This window comes from Mus musculus, chromosome 14 (assembly GCF_000001635.26).
Source record: "Mus musculus strain C57BL/6J chromosome 14, GRCm38.p6 C57BL/6J".
NCBI classification, from domain to species: domain Eukaryota; kingdom Metazoa; phylum Chordata; class Mammalia; order Rodentia; family Muridae; genus Mus; species Mus musculus.
The window spans coordinates 26,573,114-26,588,255 of NC_000080.6; the positions used below are offsets into that span (position 1 = coordinate 26,573,114).

Consider the following 15,142-nt stretch of genomic DNA (forward strand, 5'->3'; position numbering starts at 1 on the left):
TTGCTGGGATTTGAACTCAGGACCTCTGGAAGAGCAATCAGTGCTCTTAACCGCTGAGCCATCTCTCCAGCACCTGTTTGTTTTTAAAGCTTTATGAATAGGCTGAGTGAAGTGAAAACTTAAGGGTTCTTAGGAAAGTCAGTTGTGTTGGAAGGTGTTTTGCTTGGGCAAACATGGGAAAAAGTGTTTTCCTGAAGTGGACACTCACAAAGGCAGACTCATGAAGGAATGGTTAGCTGCAGCAGACACAGCAGAGAGGATGTTCTGCTAGAGCAAGCACCTGAAGGGACACATGATGAAGGACTCTGCTAATGACAAGCATATATTGATATGTCTTACATTGTGTAGTTGAGCTCCATTTGTCGGGACTCCATAGAGAGAAACGCACCAAAAAACTTCTGGTGGATGCCAGGCGTGGTGGCGCACACCTTTAATCCCAGCACTCGGGAGGCAGAGGCAGGCAGATTTCTGAGTTCGAGGCCAGCCTGGTCTACAAAGTGAGTTCCAGGACAGCCAGGGCTATAGAGAAACCCTGACTGGAAGAAGAAAAACAAACAAACAAACAAAAACTTCTGGTGGTGTGCTGCGGTTTCTTGTCAATTCCATGGACTCAGGCTGATTGGCAGAGTGATGTCAGCTGAGACAGACCCACGTGCTGAGGCAAGATATTCGATGATGAGTTAAGACCTGTGGAGGACACCAGCTGTTTGGAGGGTATAAATAGGACTCCCATGGACAGTGCTGGAGGAAGAGCTGGGCTTGCTTACAGAGCTAGTGGCATGCTGTGGGTCTTGTATCTTCACTGATCTTTGCTTCCCTGAGAGAGGCACAGCTGAGAACTTCTGGAGTTCCTGTCGGTCCTTCCTGCTGACCTGTGTGGAGGCTGAGGCCTGATAGTCTCTGCTAGATATTGCCACCATTGCAGATTCGTGTTTGCTATCCTGATTCTGGTGAACTGGACTGCTGGTGTATCCATGGAGTGTTTGTGAGTGAATCAAGCTGCCACTGCTGAACTGCTAATTTCCAGACAACACAGACAGGAGTTGCTCCAAAGAACCTTTTCAAACAGGTCAACTCCTCACCCCCACACTGGTATCCTTTCTTTCCCATTACCTCTGGTAGGTGGTGGATTAAAAGGGAGGTTAAGGTGTTTAAGAACCATCATTAGAAATGAGTTTTGAAAAAATTAAAGTTACAGCTGAGAGTTTTTCAAACTTTTAATTTCTGGTTCCCTTTTACGTAATAACATCTTTTAAAACTCATCCCTTCTTGCCTTGACCTGGAGAAGGAACTGAGCCACTAGTATTTGTTAGAAAGTTCAGGTAAATATATAATCTCATTGTGGCCAGGTCCTAACTTCTGCAAAATAGAATGTAGCAAATGCCTTTATAAGTTACATCAAGAATCATCTTTTTTCCATTGTTGAGTAGCATGTCTTTTACTCCCACTGAGTCCTCACTAGGATGGCTGTTACTGCCCATATTCTTACTAATGTTGTATTTATGATTACTTGTGTCCTTTCTGAAAAGATGGAAACAAACCAGGAATGATGGCATATGCCTGTAATCATAGCACTTGGGAAATGCAGGTAAGAAGAACAGAAGTTCAAAGCCACCCTCAGCTGTATAGCAAGTTCAAACTGCCCGGGCTATGAAACCTATCCCAAAACCAAATGAAACAAAAATATTTCTACACTTTGCATCTCAAAAATCTCTCACCCACTACCTCATTACCCAGTTCCAGAGCCACTTTCTATTAATTTTTTAAAAATTATTTTATTAGTATGTGTGTTTTGCTGGCATGTAGGACTGTACATCGCTTGTGTATCAAAGTCCAGAAGAGGGAGTCAGATCAAGTGGAACAGGAGTTGCAGACAGTTAAGAACTGCCACGTGGGTGCTGGGAACTGAACCCAGGTCCTCTAGCCACAGAGCTATTTCTCTAGTCTCAATTCTCTTTCTTAAATATTTATAATAGCAGAACCCTTCTGCAAAGAAGTAGCCTAAGATACGCGCGCGGGCGCGCGCACACAAACACACACACTCTCTCTCTCTCTCTCTCTCTCTCCTTCCCTCACTTCTGCTCCCCCCGCCCCCAAATTGGCTCACTCAGACTTCCAATGGATCGAACAAGACTCTTCCACAAATGGAAAGGCAATTGTAATGGTAACCTCATGGAGGACCCTTACAGATAGACTCAGAACAATCAAATACCTCTGTAACTCATAACTCAGCCAACAGACATAATTATCACCACGGCCTCCAGTACTCAGCTCCTTTGATATACAGTCAACAATTGAATAATGCAAAGACAACCTTCACACACTGTACAAAAAGGTTATCCAGACAGCGTCTTTCCTAATCCAGAGTTCGGTGACTGACTAGCCTGGCTGGCCAGTGAGCTTTGGGATCATTTCTACCCATCACAGTAGGTTACAGAAAGGAATCACTGCTCTGGGCTTTCTTGTGGGTACTGAGGATTTGAACTCAGCTCCTCAAATTCACATCCATGCACTTTACTGATTGGGCCATTCTCCCAGCCCTGCACTGTCCCCTGTTAAACATTCACAAACACTGTTTTAGGGAGTGCCTCTCAGTGCATTTTATCGTTACGTGCTATCTAATCTTCCCATCTTTCCTTCAAAATCTGCACCTAGACATCAGTCTTTCAGAGATGTGTTGCAGTGATCTCTACTTTCTAATTATAGTATAATGGTGCCTGGCCTCTCTATGTTTTGCTTTTGTTGTTATTGTTTTGAGAGGATGGCCAGGATGTAGCCCAGGATGGCCCCAAACTTTCTATGTAGCCAAGGATGACCTTGAATTTCTGATGCTCCTGCCTCCACCTCCCAAGTAGATCCACAATGTCCAGGTTGACTTTGGTTAGTTGGTTGGCTGGTTTGGGTTTGTTTTGGGTGGTTTTTGTTTGTTTGTTTGTTTGTTGTTCCTGGAAATTGAACCTCATAAATGAGTGTTCTATCCTTGAACTTTATGGATGGCCCTATTTCTTCTATTTGCTTGCCACTGGCCTATAGCTATTTATGCTCAAGTGTATTTAATTGAAAAGCAAGAAGGAAATCTACTGGTCACCCAGGTAAGTGAATGCATAGGGCATTTAGTCTTCCTTCAGGTTCTTTTGGTAAAAATTAAGCTCCAAAATACGACATTGCAACTCACACCCTGTCTCATGTTCACACTTTTGTTGTTGTTAAAGCTATAAAAATTGCTTAAATACCAGGAGTTTGGTTAGGGGTGAGTAGGGAAGTCTGGAATGATTTTAATCTTGTGCTCAGTGTTCTTGGTAATACTGGAAGAGCAGCAAAGCCAGGCATTCAGTTAGGGTTTTTTGGCTCAAGCAGCCGACCCTGTCTTAAGTGCCTCTCACATGGGAAAAACAACAACGAGAAGCCTACCACCTAGGGCTTCAGAGGACAGGATGCATAACCTGAGCCAGGGCTGTGACCTGGCTGCCAAGCCAAGCAAATATGATCTGAAGTGGCATTAACAGAAGGCTACTGGCCAGTGTAAGAAAGGGAAGAGTCCAAAGGTTCACTTTGCTGGGGCTAGCTCACACCTAGAGAATGGTGCTTCCTTCTATGTCTTAAAACTGATTCAACAACTCCAAGTTTACCCAGGTTGGGTGACTCCATGATTAACTGCTAGAATCCTTTGAAGAAAGACGGACAAATTTGGGGTAGTTTACCCAGGAAGCTAGACATGAGGATGTAGGATGGCTCTTTTGAAACAATCCATGGGCTATCGTCTCTAAAAGCTGGACTCCACAAGAGGAAGGCTTTCCTAGCCCTCATGAACACGCAGAAAAGAGCAGTTCTTATGCTTAAGAGCCACTGCATGTGTGGGATTGGCTGAGCCAGCACCAGAATATTCACATATAGGATGGAAAGTGTGGAGAAACGACCTTGCTCAAGATCCTTTCAGATTTAAAGGCTCTAATGACAAACTCTACAAAGGTTACCATTTCTTTCTGCTTAACCAAAGATTATATAAGGTAGTATGTCAGCCAGGAGTGGTAGATCATGGCTTTAATCCCAGCAGTCTGGAGGCAGATCTCTGAGTTCAAGGACAGCCTGATCTACAGAGCTTGTTCCAGAACAGCCAGGACTGTACCAAGAAGCCCTGTCTCAAACGAATAAACAACAACAACAACAACAACAAAGATAGTATTGCAAAGAATGGTAATTTGTATCCACAGGCCAAGGGTCCAGCACTGTGGAACAGCTGCTCATTAAAGTTTATTTATCATTAATAATAAAATAGCATATAGTAAAGTGTCTGGATTGGGAACACTTTTCTCTTCTTGACAATAAGTCAGGTTAGCAATTACCTTTCACCAATCCAGAAAATAGTTCCAGGAGCTGTTTGTCTATCATGATAATATATGGAGCTAAAGCTGGATACCAGATTTTTTCATTTCTAGCTCACTGTCCTTTCTAATACTAAACAGTACTGTTTTTTTCTGAACAGTAGGTTTAGAACCTTACTTGAATACAGGTTATGTTTTTCTTTCTGAACTGTACTGGTTCTTTGTCACAGGCAGGTTGTTTTAGGCAAGGACAGTTTCTAATTTAAATGTTGTCCCCAGTTAATTCTATGCTATCCAAACTTTCCAGGTGGGACTAGAGAGATAGGTGGCTCAGCAGTTAAGAACACTTGTTGATCTTGTAGAAGAGTAAGTAAGGTTTGGTTCTCAGCACCATCGTGGAGTTTACAACCATCTTTAACTCCAGAGGATCTGGCACCCTCTTCTGGCCTCTGTGCAAACCAAACTCCACTTCAGTACCCATACATACATACATACATACATACATACATACACATATATGCATACATACATACATATAGGCAAAACACTCATATATATAAAAGAAAAATGATAAATACATCTTTAAGAAAGTCTTCAGCATTCATTACTACTCAAGTTTGAGAATACTTGACCATCAAGAGATGGATCATTTCTTGATGGTCAAGAATTTTTATGTGTTTTAATGTTGTTTGCTTGCATTCATGTCTGTGCACCACACACACTCCTGGTGCTCTTGGTGATGAGAAGAGGACATTAGATCCCCTGGAACTGGAGTTACAAACCACCATGTGGGTGTTGAGAATTGAACCTGGTCCTTTGCAAGAGCAGCAAGCGCTCCTAACCACTGAGCCATCAGTTGGAGCCCCAGCTTTGTTCTATGTAAAATAGAAACAGTAATATCACTGCCTTTTGAGGCCGTGGAAAGGCATGGGAATGGGTTTTGATAAATCCATTGTATGTTATCTATCATCTTTTACACACTTTCCTATTGGGTATTACCACGTTTTCTAATTACTTTTTTTTTTGTTTTGTTTTGTTTTTTGAGACAGGGTTTCTCTGTATAGCCCTGGCTGTCCTGGAACTCACTTTGTAGACCAGGCTGGCCTCGAACTCAGAAATCTGCCTGCTTCTGCCTCCCGAGTGCTGGGATTAAAGACATGTGCCACCACGCCCGGCTCTAATTACTTTTGATGAATAAATCCTAGCAGGTGCTGAAAAAAAAATCCTACTTAGTCGTATCATGCTATGCCAATAATCAATAGCAATTCACCAGGGCAGATGTTTCTTGAGTGCCCAGCCTAGAGCTGTCTTGACTTCTTAACAAAGGTAGCTTGAAACCAGGCCCTTCCTCCAGTGTTCAGATAGCATGGTCCAAAGGTGACTGACCAACCCGAGATTCCAAGAAAGTCTGCATATGCGTAAGAGTTGAGAGAGTCCGCCAGACCAATAAAGATGGGAGCTGCCTTGGTAGGGAGGGTATTCGGAGAGTTAAAGTACACATCTCTATCAGGGGACTGCAGGAGTGAACACAGGCTTGCCTTAGAGTTCTTATACTTGCTGGGCTAGTCACGAAGCCTCTCCGAACTTCAGTTCCCTTATCTGTGAAGACAAATTAGCCAGAGGTGGTGGCCCATGCCACTAAACCCAGAATCTTGGGTAGCTGTGGTAGGAGTACCATGAGCTAGAGGCCAGTTGGGACTATGTAAGGCATAGCTAAAAAAGAAAAGAAAGTCCTACCCAACACTTAACAAACAATAGTGTTCACCATAATGATATGTTTAATAAGAGTTAATAGGTGTATTTGAACTTAGCATATCAACTGTCACAGAGTAAAAGTTTAATTAAACTACTGTTAACCACTATGTTTTAGTAACACTTTAATAATGAACTGGGTCGTTCCAAGAATAATTCATTGCTGTATTGTTGTGGATCTGAGATGACGATTCCTGAGCCACTGTTTGAGTTTAGAGAACTGTAAAACCAGCAGGCCAGTCTGAGCGAGCAGCAGAGATAGCCGCGGCTTGTAGGGAAACCACTGAACCCCCCGCTCCCAGGGTCACGTGCCTCGTGGCCGCGCCCCTATTCCGGGAGTCCGGAGCGGCTGCGGCAGCGGCAGCACTCGGTGCGCGTGCGCGGAGGCCTGCGCGCTCTGCGGCGCGGTCCGCAGCGGAGGCGGCTCAAGCGCCTAGGGGGTGGCGGATGGCTCTGCCGGGCCCGGCGGTCTTTGGGCCCGGTTCCCGCGGGTCGTTGGACGAGGCCGGGGCTGAGGGGCGCGAGGCGGCGGCCCTTGCGGCGGCGGGAGTCGCGCTGGAGGACGAGGAGGAGGACGATGGCCGCCGGGGCCTGCTGCGCTGGGACGGCTTCTCGGCCTGGCTACACTGCGTGTGTGTGGTGGGCTTCGACCTGGAGCTGGGCCAGGCGGTGGAGGTGAGGCCGAGCCGCACCCTGTGTCTCCACCCTTGGGCGGCCGGGTCCTGGCCGCTGCTCATCCGGGCGTGGCTCGCAGCCCCTGCGCGGCTCAGCTGGGCGGTGCTTCTCGACCCTTCGGTGGGAGGATCGTGGGCTGCGGCTAGGGGTGAAAAGTTCTTTGTAGGCCCCTCCTAAATACTTGTTGATGTTCCTCTTTAAAAAAACAAAACAAAAAACCAGCGATAACTGGAGGGTAGTGGCACCCAGAAAAGCCTACAGCAGACAGGATGTTTGCTTGGAACTTTCAAGAAAGGAACAATACCCCCTGACATATGTGAATTACAGTAGCCAAACGTGCACGTCCAATCATGTGGGCTGACTGACTGTATTGTCAATTGCGCTAACTCGTAGATCGGTCCACTGAGTCCAAGTCAAAATGCTTAGCATGCATTCTCTCCCTTTTCTCTGTTCCCCATTTCTCTGTGAAATGTCGTTGGGTTCCCATTCCCTCCAAGTCTCTCCCTAGCATTGCAAACAGAATTCAAGGCCTTCTGAAAACTAGGCAAGCTGTCCCCACACCCCTCTCCCGACCCCTGCTGTTTCTTAATACTGATTCTGTGACAATTCCCAGAAACCTAATGTCAGTGGAAAAATTGTTGGCTTATAAATCTGTTAGATATCATAACATCTTACCTAAAAGACCTTTGAATCTCACTCATTTTTGCCATCACTTTGCATCTTTTTTTTTTGTTGTTGTTTGTTAGCATAAAAGATTTGTCTTATTTATCCAAGTGAAAAGTTACTAGAAAGGCATTAGAAAGGTGTATGTCCCGAAGTTTTTGGTATTTTGTTATTGTTCTTTTGGCATCGGTGAAAGATTCTAATCTTATTCTGATTTGGTTGGTCTGGTTGTTCCAAACGAGAAACTGCTGCATCTTTGTCTTTTGTATCGTTACATAGTTCATTTAAATATTGAGTTTTTATTAAGATCTAGGCACCATACAAGTTAGTGGACATACACATAAAAGGATGTTCTCATTTGCATTTATGAATTGAGACAATAAGGTGGGGATCTAAGAATTAATCTATTTAGTCAATAGGATCAAATTTATTGCCTGATACAGTATTCATTAAACGTTTGTTGATAGAGGGAGTTAGTATGTAAAGTGATTCTGTATTTTATTTGAGACAGGAATAACAATCTCCAAAGATTGAAGACATTTATTTTTAAAGATTTGTTTATTTATATAATGTGTATGAATGTTTTGCCTTCATCTCTGCATGTAAGAGAATTTGTACCTTGTGCTTGTGTAGGCTGGAAAAGGGGGTTAGATCCACTCAGTCTGCAATCCTTCTGGTCATGTAGGTGCTGGGAACTGAACTCACATCCTCTGGAAGAGCAGCAAGTGCTCTTAACAGCTGAGCCATCTCTCCAGCCCCTCAAAACAATATATTATGCTCGTTATTTAATGATAAACTGAAATTTTATGTGTAGCAAAATAAAACTTAATCGGTAAGCAGAAGCTGTCATATTTGGTCACCTTTAAAAAAAAAAAAGATTTATTTGTGTGTGGCTATTTTGCTTGTCTGTGTGTCCATGCTCCACACTCATTCCTGGAGGTCAGAGGAGGCATCAGGGCCTCTGAACAGGAGTTGCAGACGGTTGAGAGCTGCCACTGAAGTTGCGTCCTCTGGAAGAGCATCGAGTGTTCTTACCCAGTGAGCCATCTCTCTAGCCCCATTGATCGGTTTTTGTAATCTCATCGTTTGGAACATTGCTTTTAACATGAGTATTTTCTTTTTTAAATAAGTGGCATATCTTGACAGAGTTGAGGTGATGAAAAATAATCACTAAAGGTTATATATGAAATTTTATTTCCCATAATTGCCATTTCAGAGCAGTATCTTTACGAAGTAGTTCTTAGCTTTTTTTTTTTTTTTTTTTCTTCCTGAACTTTCAAAAACAAAAGAAGAAGAGTTTGAACTCTCTTGGAAAATGAGTAGGACAAACTTGTGTTGCTAGCTAGGCTGTTTGCACTGATCCGTGGAGGTGTTGTCGTCGTCTCTGTCTGGATTAAGGATCACTGCCTTAAAGTAAGGAGAAGAGAGGAAGGTCCCTTCATAACGGAGCTAAGGAATGGTAAACACAGTAAGATGTCAATGATCTGGCTTTGAGACTGGATCTCACTCTCCTCGAGTACATGTAGCCCAGGCTGGCCTTAAACTCACAGCAGTTTACCTGTCTCAGGCTACACCCCTCACCACTCCACCACCTAGTGCTGGGATTAGCTAGTGGTTACGTGCTACCATGTTTGGGACAGAGCAATTTTGTTTTGCTTATCTTTATGTGGGGTGCATATGCATGCATGCCACTGTGCACACAGTAGAGTAAGGGACAGAATAGGAGTCTGTTCTCTCCTTTCACCTTGTGAGGCCTGTGAACCATCTCAGGCCTGAAGGCTTAGCAGCAGCAAATTTCTTTTCTCTAAACAGCTGAGCCATCTCACTGGCCCTTGGCTTTCATTCTTGAGAGAAGGCAATATGTAAACCAAGCTGGCTTCAAACTCAAGAGATCTGTCTTCTGTCTCACAGTGTTTTGCCTTTTTAAGTGAACATAAAGCAGGAACAAATATATGAAAACAGTTGAAGTTATATTTTGCGCACTCTCTCTCTCTATATGTATATATATGTATATGTGTATATATATATGTGTGTGTGTGTATATATATATATGTATATATATATTTTTTTATGTCCTGACCCGCAGCACAGTTGAACAGGGTCTGAGAAACCACCTGTGGAGAGAAGGGGAACAGGAAACACAGAGAACGGACAGCAAGTCAAAAAATTCTGATCAAGCTGACAAATTTTATTTTTCCATAATTGCCATTTCATAGCAGTATCTTTACGAAGTAGTTCTTAGCTTTTTTTTTTTTTTTTTTCCTGAACTTTCAAAAAGAAGAAGAAGAGTTTGAACTCTCTTGGAAAATGGGCAGGTTGTATACCCATAGAAGCAGGATATGGGGAGGGGGATGACGCAGAATTGCTTTGTTTCTGGGGAAACGCACCTGTTCCCAAAAGCAGGATATTGGCTAGGTAAAAAATTCAGCAAGAGAAACAGAACAGAACGGGTTGCTAGGCACCTGTCCACAAGATCTATAGCTATTTGTTCTTAACTGGGGGTAGTATTTTCCTACAGAGGCCTCAACTTTTCCCACAGAAAACTCAACTAAGCTAGTACTTTTCCACTAAGGCCAAGACTTAAGCACTTATGGCTGACAGGCAGTTAACATTCAAACAGGGTCACTCCATGTATGTGTGTGTGTGTAATTTTTTTGAAGCTGCACCTGTGTTGGAACTGTACAGGAGTAGCAGTTAGCATGGAATTAGAAAGGTAGATTTGTGTTGGGAGTGACATATATAGTGGCTCCAGCCCTGTGTCTGTAAAGTACAACCAGGGAGGCTCAGAAGCAGGATTGCCAACTAGCAGTCACACAGACAGGACAACACAGTTCTGGAGGCTCCCAGCTTTCCCCATCTCAGCATCAGGACTCAGGGCTCTCTGCTAGGCCTCAGAGCCTATATATTTGCTCCTTTTTTCATTTTGTTTTGTTGTTTTCAAGACAGGGTTTCTCTGTGTAGCCCTGGCTGTCCTGTAACTCACTTTGTAGAGCAGGCTGGCCTCTAGCTCAGAGCTCACCTCCTGTCTCCTTAGTGCTGGAAGTAAGGGCATGTACAAGCCAGGCAATGGTGGCGCACGCCTTTAACCCCAGCACTCAGGAGGCAGAGGCAGGCGGATTTCTGAGTTCGAGGCCAGCCTGGTCTACAAAGTAAGTTCCAGGACAACCAGGGCTATACAGAGAAACCCTGTCTCGAAAAACCAAAAAAAAAAAAAAAAAAAAAAAGGCATGTACAATCACACCACCACCACTGGGCTATGTATTTGTTTCTTAAAAATGCAGAGTCAGCACTTAGAGAGTCATGTGACAAAAGATGAGATCCTAATGAATATCTAGTTGAAGGCATGGAGGGATGTTAGCGTTCTTTAAAAAGCAAAACAGAACAAACAAAAGAAAACAAAATATAGAACTAGAGCCTCTTTAAGTTACCAAAGAGTGTGGAGTACCAATGAGAGACCTGTCTGTGCAGGGTATGGTGCTGCAGACCTGTAGACCCAGCACTGAAGAGGCAGAGGGCAGCCATGGCCAGCCTGGCCTACAGGGGATTCCCAGGCCAGCCAAGGCTACACTAGGACAACCTGCCCTCAGAGAGGGAGCAACAGCAAAACTAAGCACATAGGAGTTTGAGCCACACATTGCTTTCTTTGTGGGATCACAGTAGTCTGACACCATTGCTTTGTGAGGTAATTAGTGTTGGAAAAGCATTTAGAATAATATTTGAGACAAAACGATGTTTTGGGCAGCATTGATTTTTCTAGAAATCTTTTTTATTTTAAAATAAGGACACCAAAATGTAACCAACTTACCCCAAATCATAAAGTTTTAGTAAGCTAGGATTTTGATTCCTTTGGTTCCAAAAGTTTGATTTGCTCTAATATTCCAGCTATCTTGAGTGAAAACTGAAGCTACTCAGAGAAATTGGAAGCAGTGCAGACCTTTGAAATGCCAGTGATAACCGAAAGTGAGATTCCTAAGTTAGTGACGTCTGCCTTCCTCAAGGTATCGCCTTACACAGCAGTGCTAAGTAAGACACTCTGAATAGTTCTAACCCGTAAACTCAAAATCAAATGCTTCAAAAGCTTAAAATTAAAACAAATAAATAAATAAATAAAAAGTGAGTGGCCTTTAGGTCTTTAGAGCTTTACATTTCTGATTTAATCAGTTAATAGGAGTCCCTTTAGGTGCGATAGGATCAATTTTGAGGGCAGTAGTGTTAAAGTCTTGTTGCTATCTATTAAATAGGAACATTGAGGCTGTTTGGAAAGGGCATACATAATAGTAAGCTTGCTTATCGCCTGTCATGTTCAGAGAACTCTGTATTAGTATGTTTTCTGTAATGATAAAATACTGGACACTGGGTGATATATAAAGAAAAGAAGTTTATTTAGCTCACAGTCTTTTTTTTTTTTTAAAGATTTATTTATTTATTTAATGTATGTGAGTACACTATCACTCTTTTCAGACACACCAGAAGGCATCAGATCCCATTGCAGATGGTTGTGAGTCACTATGTGGTTGCTGGGAATTGAACTCAGGACTTTTGGAAGAGCAGTCAGTGCTCCTAACCACTGAGCCATCTCTCCAGCCCTAACTCACAGTCTTAATTGTCCAGTAGTATGGCAGTAACATCTATTATCAAGGGCCTGGCTCTGTGACCTTAGGAGGTGGAATTACAGTGAGAACGTAAAGGAGTCACATGGTGAGAAGGAAAGCCAGACCCTGGGGTAGGGGGTAGTTCCTTTTTAAAATTAAAAAAAAATTAACAGTCCTGTCTAGGACTAACGTCCTTGAGACCATCATTTATTCCTTTCTAGGCCACTAGCGCAACACTGCACTGGGACCAAGCTTCCTACATAGGAAATTTATGTGGATACATACAAACCACATGCAAACAGCAGACTCGATCAGGTACCTTTTTAATTTTTTAAAAGTACTTTTAATATTTTTAATACTGTGTGTATGTATGTGAATATATTGAGTACCTGAGGTGCCTCAGGGTACAGATCCCCCAGGAATTGGGTTATAAGTGATTGGGAGGCACCTGACATGGTTGCATGGCTGCTGGAAATCAAACTCGGGTCCTTTGGAAGAGCAGCAAGTTCTTGTAAGCAGGGAGCTATCTATCCCTGTGTAAGTATCTTTTTAAAAGAGATGGATTGTTGTACCAGGCATGGTGGTATCTGGCTTTTCCAGCATTTAGGTGAAGGCAGGAGGGTTTGGAGTTAGCTACCTACTGGGTTTGAAGTCAGCTTGGGCTACAGGAGATCCTGTCTCTGTCTCTGTCTCTGTCTCTGTCTCCGTCTCCGTCTCCCTCTCTTTCTTTCTCTCTCTCTCTCTCTCTCATTCTCTCTCTCTCTCACACACACACACCCCTCCCAAACAGTTGAGCTCTTGCTGTGTTGCTGAGGTCCGTGTCAGAAGCCTGAGATCAAGTGATCATCTTGTTTCTGTCTCGTAAATACTGAGATCACAGGCACAGGCTCCTGTGCCTTGTTCTCTGTGAGGTGATGAGGTGAGACTATTATTTAACTTTTCATTATTATTTAATGAAAGAGTTGATAAGAGCATACAGTAAGCTTTCTATAGACTAAGTAAAAATTTTCCAATGTCAGATGAGATTTTGAATCTTTTAAAACTTGAAAAATTAAATTCTTTACCTTACATAATAAAAATTATGTGCATATTCATTTAAGAAAAACCATGGAAAAGAAGAAAGATCACCTGTTTCATGTCTTGGATAGAATATGATAAGCAAAATCAAAATAAGTTAAGTGGTTCCTAAGCATGGCCAAAAGGTTTGCAGGAAAATCCAAAGCATATTTCAGCTTAGTGAATAGACTTTATACAGAAATGTTATGATCTTCAGTAAAATAGAAGGGTGTGATACAATATAATTTAGGCTGAAGGCATGTGAATAGCTAGTTTGGGCATAGTGACGTACACCTTTAGTCCTAATCTCACACAGAGGAAGGTAGATCTCAGTGAGTTGAAGGCCAGCTCAGTCTACATAGTGAGTTTCCAGCTAGCCAGGGCTATACAGTGAGACTGTCTCAAAACAAACAAACAAAATACATGAATAATTTTTTTCCTTGAAAGAAAAATGTTTAGCGATGGGTATACTGGGAGGGAGGGGCTTGAGGTCACTGGGAGAAAGGCCATAATTTGCACTTTTTGACTTTAAGGTGAATTATTAGCTGTGCCCAGGCATAGACGGTTAGGAGTTTTGCTTGTTTTAGCTCAGGTATTTGCATAATGTATGATCACTCTAATTAGAATCGCAGTTCAGTGATTTTTTAGTATTTTCCTAAATCACACACCTCATACCACTAATCCAGTTGTAGAACATTTCATCACTTCTAAAAGAAAACCAGTTCTACTAACAGCCTTTTGTCTCAGCCTTCGGCAGCCACAAGTCTGTGTTCAATTTTGGATTTGCTTCCTGTGTACATTTTACATGAATGAAATCATACATATGGTCTTTCCGTCTGCTTTCACTTCACATGTTTTCAGGTTTCATCTGTCAGGTGTGTGCCCAGCCTTTTGATATTGCAATACCTCATTGTCATCTACAAAGGTCAAGCTTGAGAACTACAGAACCAAGTTACACAAAAGTATCTCAGAATGTCTTAAGTAAGTTTAGCATTGGTGTTGGGCTGTACTCATTGCCTTCCTGGGGTGAGGCATGCAGCTGGAGATTGGACACTGGCAGCTCTTCTTTTATGGCTGAGTAGTGTAACATGTGTTTGCTCATGCCACAGTTTGTTTATCTACTCAGCATTCTGGAGAAAGTGTTTCTGTGTGGCTATTGTGAGTGCAGCAGAGTACTCTTGCACTAGTTTTCACATGAATATCTTTTTCCTGCTTTTGTTTGTGTTATAGAGATAAAGTGACTTGGCCATATATGGTATATGTGATACAGCTTTAAAAAAAAAAAAAAAAAAAAACTACCAAAATGTTTCTACCAGCAACATAAAAGGATTCCAGTTTTTCCTGTCCTTGCCACTCTCTATCTGTTCTTTGGAATATCCAAATGGGAGCAGGGATCTTTTATCTTGCTTTCATTTGTATTTTCCTTATGACTAATGATGTTGTCTTTGTGTGCTTTTTAGCTGTTGACTTTTTAAATTTCGGTTTGTTTGATGCTACTAGGGTTGACTCTAGGATGTTCCACATGATAGCTTGGTAGACAGGACTATATCACGGTCTTAGTTATAGCTCCAGCCCCCCCCCCCCTTTTTTTTTTACCTGAGTGTGCATGTGATACTGCCAGTAACTCATGCTCTTAATTATCTTTCTTCAGAGACCACAGTCTTCACACTGAAAGTAGCTGTGCAGGGTCATAGCAGATACATCTACTTTTGTAGAGATAGTTTGTTTAAAACACTTCTTGACTTGGGAAGTAATGTCTATTACACACATTCTTTCTGTATAAAGACAAAGTGGTAAATAAAATGAGACAGTTCATAGATATGTGAATGATTTTTTTTCTGAAAAATATTTTTTTGTTGTTGTTATACTTAGGCCTTAATTATCTTTGTCTTGCTGTGTAGTCACACCTCCTTTCTTTATTGTAGCTCTGAAGACTCTGTTACAGTCAACAGAGCCCTTGATGCTCTCCTGCACTTTATTTTTTTAAAGTTTTATTTGTTTGTGTAGTGTATGTGTGTGTGTGTGTGTGTGTGTGTGTGTAAGAGGTAAGCATTGAAAGAATAGTTAGTAAAACTAACTGTA

At 42.3% G+C, this 15,142-nt stretch overlaps 1 protein-coding gene across 6 annotated transcripts in view; it reads left to right on the forward strand.

Moving 5' to 3' along the window:
• Window positions 1-744: 744 nt before the first annotated feature.
• The window catches only part of Dennd6a (DENN/MADD domain containing 6A), a 60,465-nt gene continuing 46,067 nt past the window's right edge, over window positions 745-15,142 (forward strand). For 2 of the 6 annotated variants that reach the window (XM_006518778.1, XM_006518779.1), the window contains exons 1-2: window positions 6,661-6,749; window positions 12,226-12,319. Coding sequence is in view for 2 of the 6 variants with exons in the window: in NM_001134465.2 (NP_001127937.1) it covers window positions 6,522-6,749 (228 nt within the window). In the remaining 4 variants the exon portion in view is untranslated. Of the gene's footprint in view, window positions 1,119-6,436; window positions 6,750-12,225; window positions 12,320-15,142 lie in introns of those variants that run through there. The other 4 variants (NM_001134465.2, NM_145969.4, NM_001285467.1 and 1 more) reach the window with 3 other exon arrangements.